This window comes from Podarcis raffonei, chromosome 18 (genome assembly GCF_027172205.1).
Source record: "Podarcis raffonei isolate rPodRaf1 chromosome 18, rPodRaf1.pri, whole genome shotgun sequence".
Taxonomy (NCBI): Eukaryota; Metazoa; Chordata; class Lepidosauria; order Squamata; family Lacertidae; genus Podarcis; species Podarcis raffonei.
In genome coordinates, this window is record NC_070619.1 from 7,928,235 (window position 1) to 7,946,459 (window position 18,225).

The following is an 18,225-nucleotide window of genomic DNA, read 5'->3' on the forward strand; positions in this document are numbered from 1 at the left end:
ACTGTGAACTGATGTGTGTCAACTTCTTTTATTGGCTTTGAATAAGATTGTGGTGTCTTTATTCTTTTAAGAAGGATTCAAGGGAACTTACCGGGAACGTACAATTCAATCTGAGACCGACTGAATTGTATAATAGTGAGAGGCTCACACGAGCCTGCAACCAGTTATCTGCTGTGTGTGAAAAGGGGAATGTAAACTCTGCTACGGAAAGGATCTTGCTAGTGCAAGTTTGGAAGGGTATTAATAAACAATATATCCTCTTCTGCCACCCTGAACGTTCCCACATCAAGGAACCATTCTAAAGCAATTACAGTCGCAGGGGCAGGCTGCTTCCTGAAAATGCCTTAAGGGGAAAGAGATGTTGTTGAACGACAACTCCCAGAGCTCCTCACACCCCTTGCTCTCCACACCCAATATCCCAACATCTGGCCCTAAAGTTGTATGCTGCCACCCCTTTTTCTATGGGGCCTATGGGACAATAGAGAAATGTGCAATTATTCTTACAGATTTTTGTCTCCTTGCAGAAACCCTGGTTCTGGGACCACCGTGAGTGTTGGGTCAGGTATCCACAACAGGTAAGCAGCCGAGAAGCTTCCGAGAACCTTCTCGAATTAATCGGAATAGAAAAGATCTCTACACATCAGATCAATACTTTCTGCACTAAGAATCTGCTGCAAGATTGTCGCAAGAGCGCCTGGGCTAAAATCGTCTCTCAGACACTTCACTCTTGTGGTTTTATCCCAACAGCTACTCACTTTGGGTTTTAGTAAAGCAAACGGTCCAATTTGTCAGCGCCTAAATGATAATCATGGACGCGGGTGGCGCTGTGGGTTAAACCACAGAGCCTAGGACTTGCTGATCAGAAGGTCGGCAGTTCGAATCCCTGCAACGGGGTGAGCTCCCGTTGCTCAGTCCCTGCTCCTGCCAACCTAGCAGTTCGAAAGCACATCAAAGTGCAAGTAGATAAATAGGTACCGCTCTGCGGGAAGGTAAACGGCGTTTCCGCACACTGCTCTGGTTCGCCAGAAGCGGCTTAGTCATGCTGGCCACATGACCCGGAAGCTGTACACCGGCTCCCTCGGCCAATAAAGCGAGATGAGCGCCGCAACCCCAGAGTCGGCCACGACTGGACCTAATGGTCAGGGGTCCCTTTACCTTTACCTTAAATGATAATCGGGCGTCAGAACAACTGGGCCACAATAAGGAAATTTTGCCCCTGGCATGACTGTTTTCCACCTTCCCATTTTGACTCTCTGGCACCCTATCTGCATAACCTAGCAATTCTAAAACATAGACGCGCTTTTACTCTTGCAAGATTGAATGTACTGCCCTCGGCTGGACTTTGAGGGACGATTCCAGCAGATTCCACACGGAAAACGTTTATGTCCCTGTGGAGATGGCAGTCGTGAATTGGTGGCGCATGCCCTTCTGGCTTGCCCTCTTTATAAAGACTTGAGGAATGAGATTATCACTCCTCTTTTATCGTCCATTCCGGGTCGCCCAACCACTGCCCCAGTGTCCTTTCTTTTGGCAGAACAAGATGAGCAGGTGACAGCAAAGGTGGCAAGGTTTTTAGCTGGGTCAATCAGAATAAGAGCCACTATTTGACTATTGATTCAAAACCCTAAAATGTGTTTTATATAACTGACTTTTTATTTCTATTCTCTGTTTATCATAGTGTTGCTTTGCAGGGGTGCCCAAACTTTTTTCAAAGAGGGTCAGATTGGATGAAGTGAAAGTGCGTGAGGGCCAACCAAAGTTGTTGAAGTTTCAGGATTGAAGTTGTTGAGCTTTCTTAGGGTTGAAGGCTGAATTAGACCCCCAAAACAGACTTTGGACATGCCTGCTTTATTGCTATGGCTGATGCTAATTATTATTATTATTATTATTATTATTATTATTATTATTATTATTAATTCATTCATTCCCCGCCCATCTGGCTGGGTTTCCCCAGCCACTCTGGGCAGCTTCCAACCGAACATTAAAAACAATACAGCGTCTTGTTTCATTCATTTCTGCACTACCATTTTAATGTTGTATTTTAATCTTGTTTTTAAGTTGTATTCATTCAACTTGTTTTTATCATTGCTTGTGAGCCGCCCTGAGCCCGGCCTTGGCTGGGGAGGGCGGGATATAAATAAAAATTATTATTATTATTATTATTATTATTATTATTATTATTATTACTATTGAGGTTGAATCCTGACAAGACAGAAGTACTGTTTTTGGGGGACAGGAGGCGGGCAGGTGTGGAGGATTCCCTGGTCCTGAATGGGGTAACTGTGCCCCTGAAGGACCAGGTGCACAGCCTGGGAATCATTTTGGACTCACAGCTGTCCATGGAGGCGCAGGTCAAATCCGTGTCCAGGGCAGCTGTTTACCAGCTCTATCTGGTATGTAGGCTGAGACCCTCCCTGCCCGCAGACTGTCACGCCAGAGTGGTGCATGCTCTGGTTATCTCTCACTTGGACTACTGCAATGCGCTCTATGTGGGTCTACCTTTGAAGGTGACTCAGAAACTACAACTAATCCAGAACGCGGCAGCTAGACTGGTGACTGGGAGCGGCCGCCGAGACCATATAATACCGGTCTTGAAAGACCTGCATTGGCTCCCAGTATGTTTCCGAGCACAATTCAAAGTGTTGGTGCTGACCTTTGAAGCCCTAAACAGCCTTGGTCCAGTATATCTGAAGGAGCGTCTCCATCCCCATCGTTCAGCCCAGACATCGAGGTCCAGCTCTGAGGGCCTTCTGGCGGTTCCCTCCCTGCGAGAAGTGAGGTCACAGGGAACCAGGCAGAGGGCCTTCTCGGTAGTGGCACCCTCCCTGTGGAACGCCCTCCCACCAGATGTCAAAGAGAACAACAACTACCAGACTTTTAGAAGACATCTGAAGGCAGCCCTGTTTAGGGAAGCTTTTAATGTTTGATATATTACAGTATTTTAATATTTTTTGGAAGCCGCCCAGAGGGGCTGGGGAAGCCCAGCCAGATGGGCGGGGTATAAATTATTATTATTATTATTGTTGTTGTTGTTGTTGTTGTTGTTGTTGTTGTTGTTATTATTATTATTATTATTATTATTATTATTAAATGCAAACAAACTGAGATTCCAGACCGGGCCCAAGGGAATCCCCACGCAAAGCCCACGGCTAGTAATCTAGTCTTGAGATGCGTTTTCAGATTTTCCGGAATAACGTTCCTTCTCTCTCTCCTTCCTACGCCTCTCGTTTGTGGCACCGCAGCCTCTCCTGCCCTCCATCTTCAGCTACTACATGCTGGAGCTGTCGTTCTATTGCTCGCTGGTCTTCACGCTGCCATTTGACATCAAGCGAAAAGTGAGTAGAAGCATTGGGCGGGGGGCAAAGATAAGAAGTGCCTCTCTCCCTATAAACCGTCCCAGACTCTACATTCATCCTCTGAGGCCCTTCTTTGTGTGCCTCCTCCATGAGAGGTCAAGGGGGTGGCAACACGTGAACGGGGCCTTTTCTGTGGTGGCTCCCCGTCTGCGGAACGCTCTCCCCAGGGAAACTCGCTGGGCTCCTTCCTTGCCTATCTGTAGGTGCCCAGTGAAAACCTTCCCCCGATGAATACCACGTTTACTCGAACACTCGCTTTTTTCGGCCAAATTACCGTATTTTTCGCTCTATAAGACGCACCAGACCACAAGACGCACCTAGTTTTTGGAGGAGGGAAACAAGAAAAAAAATATGCTGAATCTCAGAAGCCAGAACAGCAAGAGGGATCGCTGCGCAGTGAAAGCAGCGATCCCTCTTGCTGTTCTGGCTTCTGGGATAGCTGCGAAGCCTGCATTCGCTCCGTAAGACACAAACACATTTCCCCTTACTTTTTAGGAGGGAAAAAGTGAGTCCTCTAGAGCAAAAAATACGGTATGTTCGCGGAAATTAAGGCACGCATTGGTACATTTAAATTCGCCCGCAAATACCTTTGGGGGGTGTAATGGCTTTAGGGGTTGCTTGTGCGTAAATAGCCGCCGCTCTGGGCTAGGTTGGCTGGTTAAACCATTTCTCGCTGGACAGCCATCCACTCCGTGGCTGTTCAGTCGCTGGCAGAATCCGTCAGTGGGCGTTTCTTAAACCTTTTCCAACATAAAAGTTGTTTGACGCCCAGTCTCCTCCTACTCTCCCTGCGTGGAAGTCTTCTGCGCAGGAAGGGCGTGGGTAGCGAAGGACCTGTGCTCTCCCCACTGGTGTCCAGTGAAGAGTCCCGGAGCCTGCTCTCCGCTTCCCCCATTGGCCCCCCTCTATCCCTGGTGTTGCGCTGATTTTCTTCCCCAACAGGAGACCTGCCTCTCTCCCTGCTTGGCCCCTCTCCAGCATCGTCGTGGAGCCTCCCCTCCTCCTCTCGCTCCAATGGCAGTTCCCTGACAGGGGGGTTTCAAGGTTCTGGAAATTTAAGATGCGCATTAGATTCGATGGCGCATTAGACTTGAGTAAATAGGGCAGGAACGGCCAAACTTCACCCGCCAGCTGTTTTGGGACTACAATTCCCATCATCCCTGACCACTGGTCCTGTTAGCTAGGGATGATGGGAGTTGTAGTCCCAAAACAGCTGGAGGGCCAAGTTTGGCCATGCCTGAAATAGAGTAATATGAGTACATGAATGAATGAGCAAATTAATTTAATTTGGGTATGCAGAAGATGGGACGCGGGTGGCGCTGTGGGTTAAACCACAGAGCCTAGGACTTGCCAATCAAAAGGTCGGCGGTTTGAATCCCCACTACGGGGTGAGCTCCCGTTGCTCGGTCCCAGCTCCTGCCAACCTAGCAGTTCGAAAGCACGTCAAAGTGCAAGTAGATAAATAGGTACCGCTCCGGCGGGAAGGTAAACGGCGTTTCCGTGCGCTGCTCTGGTTCGCCAGAAGTGGCTTAGTCATGCTGGCCACGTGACCCGGAAGCTGTACGCCGGCTCCCTCGGCCAATAAAGCGAGATGAGCACCGCAACCCCAGAGTCGGCCACAACTGGACCTAATGGTCAGGGGTCCCTTTACCTTTTACTATGCAGAAGATATTGAAAATAAATTTAAGGAACCGCAGAAAGAGGGGGAAGGAAGTCATCTTTTGAAATGTCAAATGGATCGTTAAACTAATGAAATGGATAAACTTATTTTTATTATTGTTATCTTCCGCATACCCAAATTCATTTAATATGCTCCTTTAAATTAACCACTTTAAATATATACTCTTGTGAACAGTGGCGTAGCGTGGGGGGTGCAGGGGGGGCCGGCCGCACTGGGCGCAACATCTGGGGGTTAGGGCAAATCCACGGGTTAGGGGGCGCAAATCCACGGGTTAGGGGGCGCAAATCCACAGGTTAGGGGGCGCGAATTACTTGCCTTGCCCCGGGTGCTGACAACCCACGCTACGCCACTGCTTGTGAAACTGCAGGTTATTACAGCGATCCTGCTAATGTTTTTACCCTTTTGCAATTTAACTGCAAATATTCAATAAACCATTTCCATTCTTTTATAAAAAGTTTTGTTATCTTGATTTCTTATTCTTCCGGTAAGTTTCACCATTTCTGCATATTCAAGAAATTTTTGTATCCATTCTTCCTTTACTGGGACTTCTTCTTTCCACTTTTGGGCAAGTAGCATTCTTGCTGCTGTAGTAGCATACATGAATAAATTTCTATACAATATAGGTAGTTCTGTCCCTATAATTCCCAAAAGAAAAGCTTCTGTATATGTATATGATGTATATGTATATATATTTATATATCTATATCTATATAGATATATATAAATATATAGAGATATATAGATATAGATATATATGTTACTTTGAACATCTTTTTCAATTCATTGTACAGTGGTACCTTGGTTTACGAGCTTAATCCATTCTGGACGCCCGTTCTTAAACCAAAGTGTTCCTAAACCAAGGCGTGTTTTCCCATAGCAGCAGGGGACTCGATTTACAAATGGAACACACTCGACAGGAAGCGAAACATGTTCTTATTCCAAGGCAAAGTTCACAAACCAAAATACCTGCTTCCGGGTATGCAGAGTTCTTAATCCAAGTTGTTCATAAACTAAGCTGTTCTTAAACCCAGGTACCACTGTATATCATTTCCCAGTAAGCTTTAACCTTACTATAAGACCACTACATATGATAAAAAGAACCTTCTTTCTCTTTACATTTCCAACACTTCTAAGATTTAGAGTTACAGTCGTACCTCGGATCCCGAACGCCTTGCGAGTCGAACGTTTCGGCTCCCGAACGCCGCAAAACCCGGAAGTGAGTGTTCCGGTTTGCGAACGTCCTTTGGAACCCAAACATCCGACGGGGCTTCCGATTGGCTTGCAAGGGTTTCCCGCAGCCAATCGGAATCGGCGCCTTGGTTTCCAAACGTTTTGGAAGTCGAACGGACTTCCGGAACAGATTCCGTTTGACTTCTGAGGTACCACTGTACAGGTTACATACGCTTCAAGTTACAAACTCCGCTAACCCAGAAATAGTACCTTGGGTTAAGAACTTTGCTTCAGGATGAGAACAGAAATTGCGCGGCAGCTGTACGGCAGCAGCGGGAGGCCCCATTAGCTAAAGTGGTGCTTCAGGTTAAGAACAGTTTCAGGTTAAGAATGGACCTCCAGAACGAATTAAGTACAGTGGTACCTCAGGTTAAGTACTTAATTCATTCCGGAGGTCCGTTCTTAACCTGAAACTGTTCTTAACCTGAAGCACCACTTTAGCTAATGGGGCCTCCTGCTGCTGCCGGAGCACGATTTCTGTTCTCATCCTGAAGCAAAGTTCTTAACCTGAGGTAATATTTCTGGGTTAGCGTAGTCTGTAACCTGAAGCGTATGTAACCTGAAGTGTATGTAACCTGAGATACCACTGTATACGTTTTTGCCAGTTAGATACCAACGATATATCCATCTTGCATCCTCAGCCGTTCTGTTATGTACTGAAGTTCTCACCCTGGGCCAGCAGGGGGATACTGTAGATAGTTATGCAAATAAGGGATTGAAAGTGACGTTCAGTGATTGGATAGTTTTAGAAAATTGCTACAGTTACGTTGTACTGGAGCTCTATACAAGCAGGCTGGCTGAACCCTTCAGTTCAGATCTGTTCCGTGAATAAACAAGAGCTGTTTGAAGAATTGCTGTGTCGTCTGATATGTTCACCCACAACTTAACACCTTCCATTGCTGTTTCCTCTTCTCCCACCACTACAGGACTTCAGCGAGCAAATTGTCCACCATGCAGCCACGATTTTCCTCATCAGCTTCTCCTACTGTGCCAACTACATCCGCATTGGCACCCTTGTCATGGTCATTCACGATGCGTCCGACTGCTTCCTGGAGGTAAGCGACGCCGCAGCCCCAGAAGGAGGGAAACCCGGAGGGGCTGGCCTAGCCTGGTGGTTTGATGTATCCAGGGCTGTCTTTATGTGGTGCCAAGGTGCTAAAAACTGCCCAGCGCCCCCATTTTGGGGGGGCAGGCAGGCCAAAGTTGTTGAGCTTTTTGGGGGGGCATGCACTGTGCATAGCTGTCAACTTACAGATTTGAAAATAAGGGACCAGCAGCCTCAAAAACAAGGGATCGACAGCCAAAATAAGGGATTTTCCAAGCACAGGTATGTTCGACTTCTGAGCCCCTCCGAGCCAAAGGCAGAAAGCCCAGCCAACAGCCAAACGAAGCCTCAAGCGGTGGGTCCCACAGCGCAGCAACCCGGCAAAGGGGATGCAGCAAGGGAAACCACCGTCACCTCTCCGCTGGGAAGCGCTGAGCAAAGGCGATTTGATCGGCACAAGGCATGCAAGCTCCACCCCCCCAGTCGTTCTTAGACTCCTTATTGGGTGAGCAACGCAGCCAAGCAACACAGTTGGAGCCTCCCTCCTCCCTGGCCGGCAGGGAGGGAGGGAGAGGAGCTGCTTCCTTTGAAACCCAGGAAATTTAAGGGACATCATCAGTAAGGGACAGCAGCGGGACACGGCACTGGGATAAGGGACTTTCCCACCGAATAAGGGACGGTTGACAGCTATGCCGCTGTGGGAAGAGAGTAATCCCCACAGAGGCTTGGCAGGGAAGTTATGCGCCTTGTGTGAGCAGCGTGCGTGCGCTGGGTGGGCCTCTCAACGGCCCGCCAATCCCAGAAGGGCAGAGTCGGCTGGCTGCCTCAGTGCCCGCAGCAGAAAAGCCTGTGACGCTCTGACGGGCTCTGCTCCACTCGGCTGTCAGCTGGCCTGGCTCTTCAATTCCCCGACTCCAAATCTCAGCTCTGAACTCTCGGCCTGGTGCCCCTGAGAGCCCGGCGCCCGGGTGCCCCACCCCTAGCACCTATGGGTAAGCCGGCCCTGGATTCATCCTCTCATGTGAAATTGCCCAATACCTAGATGTGGATGCTGAACCCTGTATCAGCCCCCCTCCCGATGGAAATTGATTTCAATCCCTATGGACTTTCACCTTTTCGCACCATAGATGAGCGTGCCAGCCAAAAATATTATCATGACCTTCTAGGTCTAATATATGTGAATTCTCTAATGTCATCCATTCCTTCAACCAACAAAGACGGGATGCCTCATAATATAATCTCATATCTGGCAAGGGGGGAAACCTCTTTCTTTTGCATCTATCAATATTTTATTCTCGGGTTTTCCCCCTTGCCAGATATATTTAGAAATATTTTTTTTGCCATACCTTGAAACAATCTGGGGAGTGTGTGACGGGTATGTGAGGGCACCCTGAAATTTTATAACAAGGTGAGTGGCAAACCGCCCCACCAATCACAGCCAGTCCAAGCGCCCTGTCTGGTTATGCCAACTTGAGGGGGCAGATTATTTTTCTTCCATAGACTTCCATAGTTCCATAGTTGCCCTTTGCAGAACTCAGCAGGGAAGAGCAGGAGGGGGCAATATGAGAACCAGTGGCTCTGGTGTCGCCTACTGTTGGGACACAGGTGGCGCTGTGGTCTAAACCACCAAGCCTCTTGGGCTTGCCGATCAGAAGGTCGGCGGTTCGAATCCCCGTGATGGAGTGAGCTCCCATTGCTCTGTCCCAGCTCCTGCCAACCTAGCAGTTCGAAAGCACACCAGCACAAGTAAATAAATAGGTACCTCTCTGGTGGGAAGGTAAACAGCGTTTCCGTGTGCTCTGGTTTCCATCACGGTGTCCCGTTGTGCCAGAAGTGGTTTAGTCCTGCTAGCCACATGACCTGGAAAGCTGCCTGTGGACAAATACCGGCTCTTTCGGCCTGAAAGCGTGATGAGTGCCGCAACCCCATAGTCACCTTTGGCTGGACTTAACCATCCAGGGGTCCTTTACCTTTTTTTACCTTTACCTGTGGGGCTCCCTGGTTTCCACCAACCCCAAAGGACACAAGCCACCACTGCAGTTCACTGTGATCTTTGGAGTTTGCACTGAAAACTCAGAGAAACTTTGCAGTCCGGTCACAAGCTGGACAGTAGTTGCAAAGGAAACCTCATTTGTGTCCCTCTGTCGTTTTCCTCCCCCCGTCTCTCCCCGCACCCTTCTCCAGCCCACGAAGATATTCAACTATCTGAAATGGCGCCGTGTATGTGACATCCTTTTCCTCACTTTCTCTGCTGTTTTCCTTTTCACCCGCCTGGTTATTTTCCCCTACAAGTAAGTAAGACACCTTCAAATATCTCAAGGACTGGAAAATGGTTTTCCCCCTGCTGTGGTGGGTGGAAGCTGTCTGTTGTTGCTTCGTTGTTGTTGTTTTGCACACCGCTTAGAGAGATTTTTGATATATATTAAGCAGTATAGAAAGGGTGGCACTGTGGGTTAAGCCACAGAGCCTAGGACTTGCCGATCAGAAGGTCGGCGGTTCGAATCCCCGCGATGGGTGAGCTCCCGTTGCTCGGTCCCTGCTCCTGCCAACCTAGCAGTTCAAAAGCACGTCAAAGTGCAAGTAGATAAATAGGTACCACTCCGGCGGGAAGGTAAACGGCGTTTCCGTGCGCTGCTCTGGTTCGCCAGAAGCGGCTTAGTCCTGCTGGCCACATGACCCGGAAGCTGTACGCCGGCTCCCTCAGCCAGTAAAGCGAGATGAGCGCCGCAACCCCAGAGTCAGTCACGACTGGGCCTAATGGTCAGGGGTCCCTTTACCTTTACCTTTAATCAGTATAGCAATCAACAAATTGGTCGAATAATCCATATTGACAAGCTGGAACGTGTGTAGAGCGCAACCGGGCCTCTGGAAACTAAGCCTTATGAGGAATGGTTGAGAAAGTTGCAGCTCAAGGAAGACGCGATTGAGATAATATATGTGATAGGGATCTGAAGGGCTGTTCTATGGGAGATGGAGCAGTTTCGTTTTCTCCGAAGGGTAGGACCCGAACAACCTATTTATGTTATACAGTGGTACCTTGGTTCTCAAACTTAATCCGTTCCGGAAGTCCGTTCCAAAACCAAAGTGTTCTAAAACCAAGGCGCGCTTTCCCATTGAAAGTAATGCAAAACGGATTAATCCGTTCCAGACTTTTAAAAACAACCCCTAAAACAGCAATTGAACATGAATTTTCCTATCAAACGAGACCATTGATCCACAAAATGAAAGCAATAAACAATGTACTGCAGTCACACAATCCATCTGGACTGGGTTCCACAGTCACCAAAACAAAAAGAGCCACAAAAACGCAAAATACATAGCAAAAACAGACAGACCTCAGCGTAACACTCAAATCGAAAACATAACACTCAAAACGGAGCACGTGCGGCTTCCGAAAAACGTTCGCAAACCGGAACACTTGCTTCCATTCTGGGATCAAATCAGAAACCGAGACCGCTTCTGTAAGTCTAGCAAATGACCCAAGAAAATAGGGACATTTAGAAGGCATGCTTTGGACTTTGACCATGGGCTGGATCCGGCCCAAACGCCTTCTAAATCCGGCCTGCAAATGGTCCGGGTATCACCGTGTTTTTACATGAGTTGAATGCGCCCTTTGATTTAAAATGCACCTCTCAATTATTTGTGGGGCCTGCCTGGTGTTTTTACATGAGTAGAATGTGTCCTTTTACAGTGGTACCTCAGGTTATGTACTTAATTCGTTCCGGAGGTCCGTACTTAACCTGAAACTGTTCTTAACCTGAAGCACCACTTTAGCTAATGGGGCTTCCCGCTGCCGCCGGAGCACGATTTCTGTTCTCATCCTGAAGCAAAGTTCTTAACCTGAAGCACTATTTTTGGGTTAGTGGAGTCTGTAACCTGAAGCGTCTGTAACCTGAGGTACCACTGTATTTAAAATGCATCTCTGGGTTATTTGTGGGGCATAAGAATTCATTATTTTTTCGTCAAAATATAGTTCGGCCCCCCACAAGGTCTGAGGGACAGTGGACTGGCCCCCTGCTGAAAAAGTTTGCTGACCCCTGACTTAGACAATTGATATGCACGTTTTTACGACTCGCTTGTGGTGGAAATTTCTTTTGAACTGTGTTGTTGTTTTTTAACTGGTGTCAGACTAAAGGAAGGGCTGTGGAATGCTATTTTTGTTACAGTGGTACCTCGGGTTAAGTACTTAATTCGTTCTGGAGGTCTGTACTTAACCTGAAACTGTTCTTAAACTGAAGCACCACTTTAGCTAATGGGGCCTCCTGCTGCTGCCGTGCCGCCAGAGCACGATTTCTGTTCTCACCCTGAAGCAAAGTTCTTAACCTGAAGTACTGTTTCTGGGTTAGCGGAGTCTGTAACCTGAAGCGTATGTAACCCGAGGTACCACTGTATTAATCTCTGCAACTTCCTCGCAGGGTCATCTACAACACGTATTACTACTCAATGGAACTCTACCAGCCTTTCTTCGGCTATTACTTCATGAATGCCCTTCTGATGATTCTCCAACTTCTCCACATTTTCTGGTCTTTCTTAATCATCCACATGGTCTACAAGTTTGTCAAAAGTGGCACGGTAGGGACCGAAATCAGACGAGGGTCGGTGGGCGGGTGCGACCGTTTGCCTAAGTTAAATTATACAAGTTTTAATGGAATTGTTTATTAATTGTTTTTCATTATAGATGTTCTGCCGTGGTTGTGCTTTGCTGCGGGATGTAGCCAACCAAGTTCTACTCAAGAGTAGAAATTCACGGGCCTAAGCTAGCCCGCTATTTTCTATGTCCCTACTCTGAGCAACAGGGACTGCAACCCTTTATAGCTTAATTACAAGTATAGAATGCGGCAGCTAGACTGGGGACTGGGAGCGGCCGCCGAGACCCTATAACACCGGTCTTGAAAGACCTACATTGGCTCCCAGTACTTTTCCGAGCACAATTCAAAGTGTTGGTGCTGACCTTTAAAGTCCTAAACAGCCCAGTATATCTGAAGGAGCGTCTCCATCCCCATCATTCTGCCCAGAAACTGAGGTCCAGCGCCAAGGGCCTTCTGGCGGTTCCCTCCCTGTGAGAAGGGAGGTTACAGGGAAGCAGGCAGAGGGCCTTCTCGGTAGTGGCACCCGCCCTGTGGAACGCCCTCCCACCAGATATCAAAGAGAAAAACAACTACCAGACTTTTAGAAGACATCTGAAGTCAGCCCTGTTTAGGGAAGCTTTTAATGTTTAATAGGTTATTGTATTTTAATATTCTGTTGAAATATTAAATTTTTTAGATGTCTTCTAAAAGTCTGGTCCGTACGGGCAGGGGTACCTTAACCTTTACCTAAAAGTCTGGTAGTTGTTTTACTCTTTGACATCTGGTGGGAGGGCGTTCCACGGGGCAGGTGCCACCACCAAGAAGGCCCTCTGCCTGGTTGCCTCTAACTTGGCTTCTCACAGCCAGAAGGCCCTCGGAGCTGGACCTCAGTGTCCGGGCTGAACGATGGGGGTGGAGACGCTCCTTCAGGTATACTGGGCCGAGGCCGTTTAGGGCTTTCAAGGCCAGCACCAACACTTTGAATTGTGCTCGGAAACGTCCTGGGAGCCAATGTAGGTCTTTCAAGACCGGTGTTATGTGGTCTCGGCGGCCGCTCCCAGGCACCAGTCTAGCTACCGCATTCTGGATTAATTGCAGTTTCCGGGTCACCTTCAAAGGTAGCCCCACATAGAGTGCATTGCAGTAGTCCAAGCGAGAGATAACCAGAGCCTATCTCTTTGACATCTGGTGGGAGGGTGTTCCACAGGGCAGGTGCCACCACCGAGAAGGCCCTCTGCCTGGTTCCCTGTAACCTGGCTTCTTGCAGCGAGGGAACCGCCAGAAGACCCTCAAAGCTGGACCTTAGTGTCCGGGCAGAACGATGGAGGTGGAGACGCTACTGACAATGGGAGATTTCTGTGGTGCCCTTGCTGCCTAAAGCACGGGCTGATTTTGCTCAATGGTTCCTCCAGCCCCGGTCAAGGAATACCCTTTGTCAGTGCTCCAAATCGAACCGCACAAGCGGAGGAGAGGGAAAGGGGCAGCCGCCGCCATTGACCAACGCTGTTTCTCTCCCGGCAGATGGAGAAGGATCTCCGGAGCGACTCGGACGAAAGCGAGAAGGGCGATGACGAGGCAGCGCAGGTGAAAGAAGCCAAGAGGAATGGCGCCATCCACTCAGAGCCTAGTGGCAGCTGCATTAGCAAGGAGCCCCCGCTGCAACTGAATGGCAGGAGCCCTGCCGCCAACGGAGACGCCAAAACCAGATAACTCGAGCGAGGCGCCATCGACTGCCCAGCCCCTTAACCAACCCTGCCCCTGTGTCCATACCAGCTTGTCTTATTGTAGGCCCGCGAGGGCGCGAACATAGCCTCCTAGCTGAATCCTCTGCTCCTTGCAGGAACAACAAAACAAAACCAACAAAAGGACTGTGCTTCTTTTCGCAATATTATCCTGTGGGCGGCGTCGGTCGCCGCGAGGTCTGGCGTGGGGGTTGAGGTAGGGTGGAATATAAAGGCAGCCTTCCCCCGTTCTATTCAGCCGGTTCTGAGTACAGCTTGGCAAGGCTGTTGGGTGGGCAAGGGACCCATTCGAATCCCACCCAATCGGTTGTTTTCGCTTCCGCCAGCTGGAAAAGCGGGCGGGTTCAACAACAAGAGACCCCAGCTCCTCAGTCGAAAGGGGTGGGAGTGGGAGGCGATGACGTCTTCGCGGAAGCTGGGCCGAGCCTCCGTCCCGAGGCCACGCGGCGATGCGTCCTAAGGCGAGACACGGGTACCGAGTCCTCGGTCTGCCTGGGTTTTTTTTTTTTTGCGGTGGGTTGTGGGGTTAGCCAAGAAGGAGGAGGCGAGTCGTCGGTGGGTCGCCGTTGGACAAAGGATGCTGTTGGAAGGTCTGTGTTTTGAAGCCGCGCTCCAGGAGAGGGAGCGAGAAGGACACTGCTGTCTCTTTGGGGAGAAGAAACGAGAGGATGAAGGGATGTTGTTGTTGTCGCTGCTGCCGCTGCCGCTGCCGCTGCTGCTTCTTGTGAGCGTATTACGCCTGTGTTGAGCGGACCATTGGCTAATCCCGAGGAAAACGAGTCAGGATTTGACCTCTTCCTGAGCACGGGTTGCGGGGGGGGGGAGCACAGGGGAGAGGTGGGGTCCCCATTCCAGTGACCTAGACAGGGAGAGGGTACACTAAATTGCTGGAACCAATAAACTCATTGCAGATAAGAAAAGCAAAACAAAAAGCAAAAAACTATTTGCCTCTCTCTATTTTAATCCACTCGCTCTTGGCACATCCCCACCGGAAACACGAATAATAATAATACATTTTTATTTATATCCCGCCCTCCCAGCCGAAGCCGGGCTCAGGGCGGCTCATAACAATAAAATAATGCAACATTCTAAAATCATTTCATTAAAAGATTACTCCAAATCAAATTGATGGCAACCATTGGGCTAGAGTTCTGTGAAGATTGCCAAAGGAGGGACTCAGGCTGTGCCCTGGCCAAAGGCCTGGTGGAACAGCTCTGTCTTGCAGGCCCTGCGGAAAGATGTCAAGTCCCGCAGGGCCCTAATCTCTTGCGGCAGAGCGTTCCACCAGATCGGAGCCACAGCCGAAAAGGCCCTGGCTCTGGTTGAGGCCAGTCTAACCTCACTGTGAGATCTCCAAGATGTTTTTGTTTGAAGACCGTAAGGTCCTCCGTGGGACATACCAGGAGAAGAAACTTCTTTCCCCTCCGCCCCCTCCTTCCACCATCACCACCGCAGTTTTGGCTTGTGCCCTATGAGAAACGCACCCTGCGTGCGCTCAGAGGCGCTCTCGCCATTCTTAAACGTACCCAGATTGAATCCCAATGGGATCTTTAAAAAGCTGGTTTGGAGAGCCGCCGGAGGATGAGGCGTGTGAGTCTGGCCTGACGACACAGCCCGCCGCAAGGATTGGGTTGGGGGTCTTTGCTGCACAATTCCCATGGAAGGTAAGATCATGAGAAAAGGGGTGGCTGGATTGGCCAAGGGAAGAGGTCCATCTGAGTTTAGGGATGAGGAAGGTTGAGATGCTGTTGAGATCCTATTCGGCCCCATCATCTCTGACTAGTGCTGGCTGATGTTGGAGGTCACAGCCATATCTGAAAGGCACCAGATTCTCCAGCGTACAGTTTCCAAAAGAGGACAGCCAAAATAGGAAGTCCTTCAGATAGACTGAGATGAAGAGAAAACAGCCCTTGTCTGTCCCCAACATATTCATTCATGGGTAGGAGAACTGAAATATTTATTTTTTTCACTTCTGGCAACCAATTCATTCCTTTGGTTTCGGATGGTACATGGGTAGATGAGTCTAAAAAACCTGAGACACAAATTTTCATGGCTATGGTGTCTCGTTGACCAGAAATAATGTATTTAGCGTCAACTCTGGAAATATATGCTCAATGCTGACAAAACTAAGCCTTCTAGAGCAAAATATATGTCAGGAGGCTTATTGTGGTCAGAATTAAGTACAGTGGTACCTTGGTTCTCAAACTTAATCCTTTCCGGAAGTCTGTTCCAAAACCAAAGCGTTCCAAAACCAAGGCACGCTTTCCCATTGAAAGTAATGTAAAACGGTTTAATCCGTTCCAGACTTTTAAAAACAACCCCTAAAACAGCAATTGAACATGAATTTTACTATCTAATGAGACCATTGATCCATAAAAAGAAAGCAATAAACTATGTACTGCAGTCACACAATCAGTCAGTAGATGAACTGGGTTCCACACAGTCACAAAAAGAAAAAGAGCCATAATACATAGCAAAGTACATAGCAAAAACAGACAGGCCTCAGCATGGCACTCAAACTGGGAGCGTAACATTCAAAACAAAAGCGTAACACTCAAAACGGAGCACGTTTGACTTCCGAAAAAAGTTCACAAACCGGAACACTTCCGGGTTTGCAGTGTTTGGGTTCCAAGTTGTTTGAGTACCAAGGCATTTGAGAACCAAGGCACCAACTGTAGTCACTTCCAGAGTTAATTCTAAATACATGACTTCTGGTCAACGTGCCACCATAGCCACAAAACGGTTGGGAAAATTGAGACCCAGGTTTCTGAGACTCGTCTACCTATGTACTATCTGAAACCCAGGGTTTGCCAGATGTTAAATACGTTGGCATTGTTTTCAGCTGTCCTCCCTGCTTCATAGATTCATAGCACCAAGGTTCTCTTTACCTTTGGTCAATAACTGACATTTCCATAAGCAAAACTCTGCTGGAATCGGAGTGTTAGGCCAGGATCAAGCCCTTCCGTTCATTTCAATGGGCCTTTTATAGGAGAATGCCGTGGTGGATTGGGCCCCAAAGGAAAGCTGCTATTGGGATCCTATTCCACGTCAGGGACCAACATATATTGGTGGGGGTTGGGGAGAGACCAGAACAGCTTCCAGTAACGAATCTAGGAACATTCACACACAAAAAGTGCAAGCATCTCATTGCGAGCCGTCAAATTCCACCCGCTCCTGCATGCCAGCAATCCAATATGCTGTTAAGTACTAACTGCTGCTGCATGTTGGCTGTCGGACACCGCTCCATGTCAGGGAAGAGCTACCTGTTAACTCTTGGCAATTGCACGTGTAACCAAACAATGCAAAAGTTACTGTAACCGGGGACCTGGTCTGGGAGGTTGGTTCTAGAATGGGATACAGATGCCATCATGACCTGTCTAGCTGCTCCTGAACAGACTAATATGTGTCTTTCCTCAAAATTACCACTGGGGGGAGCCGTCGATTTTCCATCAAGGCAAGATTAAAGGACTTTTCCCCCCTTCCACCAACAGGACTGTGATGTCGATCTTATTAAAAGTGCATTGATTTAAGCGTCAGAGGCAGCAATGCTTTTTGGAGTTCCAGTTGTGGCATGTGGTTGGCGGCTGTGAGAACAGGATTCTGCCCAAGATGGGTAGAGTTCTTTCTATGTTCTCATATTCTGCTTTTATAGATCGGGAGAGAGGCCGTGGCCCCAGACACAGAATGATAATTTGCAGTTGAGATTCGAGAGGTCCAGTTCAAGCCATGCCTTTCAACGGGCAGTTTCCATTCCAGCTGGTCATTCATTAAAAAAAAACCTATTATTTAACCTCTAAGCAATATTCACATATATATTTAAAAACATTCTAGGCACGATTAATATTGTATTGTACTGTATTGAACTTTATTACGGCCATTGGCCCATCACACGACAGTTTCCCATACCAACATAATGTACTTAAACCTCCAAATTTAAAACCGCCAAAACTTACAAAAAACAGACAAGAACCAAAGCAAAACAAAAACAAAAGACCAACATCATACATTACAGTAAATTTGTAACATAAACATCGCCCTCTACTCATAAATTAGTAGAAGACATCAATGGTGATATCACCTAATTACATCCTAAAACATAGATCATAGTTTAGAGGGATTATCCGAACCGCACAGGAGTCCGTTTCTCTTCTTTAGGGATAGAACGCTGATCAAGAATCTGGCAACCATGAGTGATCTTAGGGGGTCATCATCATTTAATAGATATCTCAGTTTGGCTTCATTCGTATCATCAGCAATTCCCTTTAGATATTGAGCAAGAAACTTGCTCCTGGCCAATGAGTGAAATGCACAATCAAAAATTATGTGATGCAACGATTCTGGTGCCCCACAATTACAATCACATAAGAGCGATATCTGTCCATTGGAGAATCTATTTCTCAGCACGTTCGATGGGAAGGTGTTGAATCTTGCCTTTACAAAGGCATATCTATGAGCCGAAGAAGTTAAGGAATTCAAATAGTTTGGGAGCCTTAAGAGGGGTAATAAACCAAGGTTTAGAGGTGAGCAGGTACCATTGCCCAAGACCATTTTCTGCTGCAAGTCCATCTCCTCTAGTTTACAGGTTACTGTTCTTTTAGCTGGA

General features: G+C 48.0%; 1 protein-coding gene across 2 annotated transcripts in view; it reads left to right on the forward strand.

Moving 5' to 3' along the window:
• CERS4 (ceramide synthase 4) overlaps nt 1-13,963 on the forward strand; it is a 100,890-nt gene extending 86,927 nt beyond the window's left edge. For both annotated transcript variants that reach the window (XM_053372352.1, XM_053372353.1), the window contains exons 6-11: nt 525-575; nt 3,243-3,335; nt 7,194-7,322; nt 9,497-9,603; nt 11,728-11,884; nt 13,402-13,963. In XM_053372352.1, the coding sequence (XP_053228327.1) occupies nt 525-575; nt 3,243-3,335; nt 7,194-7,322; nt 9,497-9,603; nt 11,728-11,884; nt 13,402-13,590 (726 nt within the window). In that variant the 3' untranslated portion in view covers nt 13,591-13,963. The remainder of the gene's footprint in view (nt 1-524; nt 576-3,242; nt 3,336-7,193; nt 7,323-9,496; nt 9,604-11,727; nt 11,885-13,401) is intronic.
• Nucleotides 13,964-18,225: the final 4,262 nt, after the last annotated feature.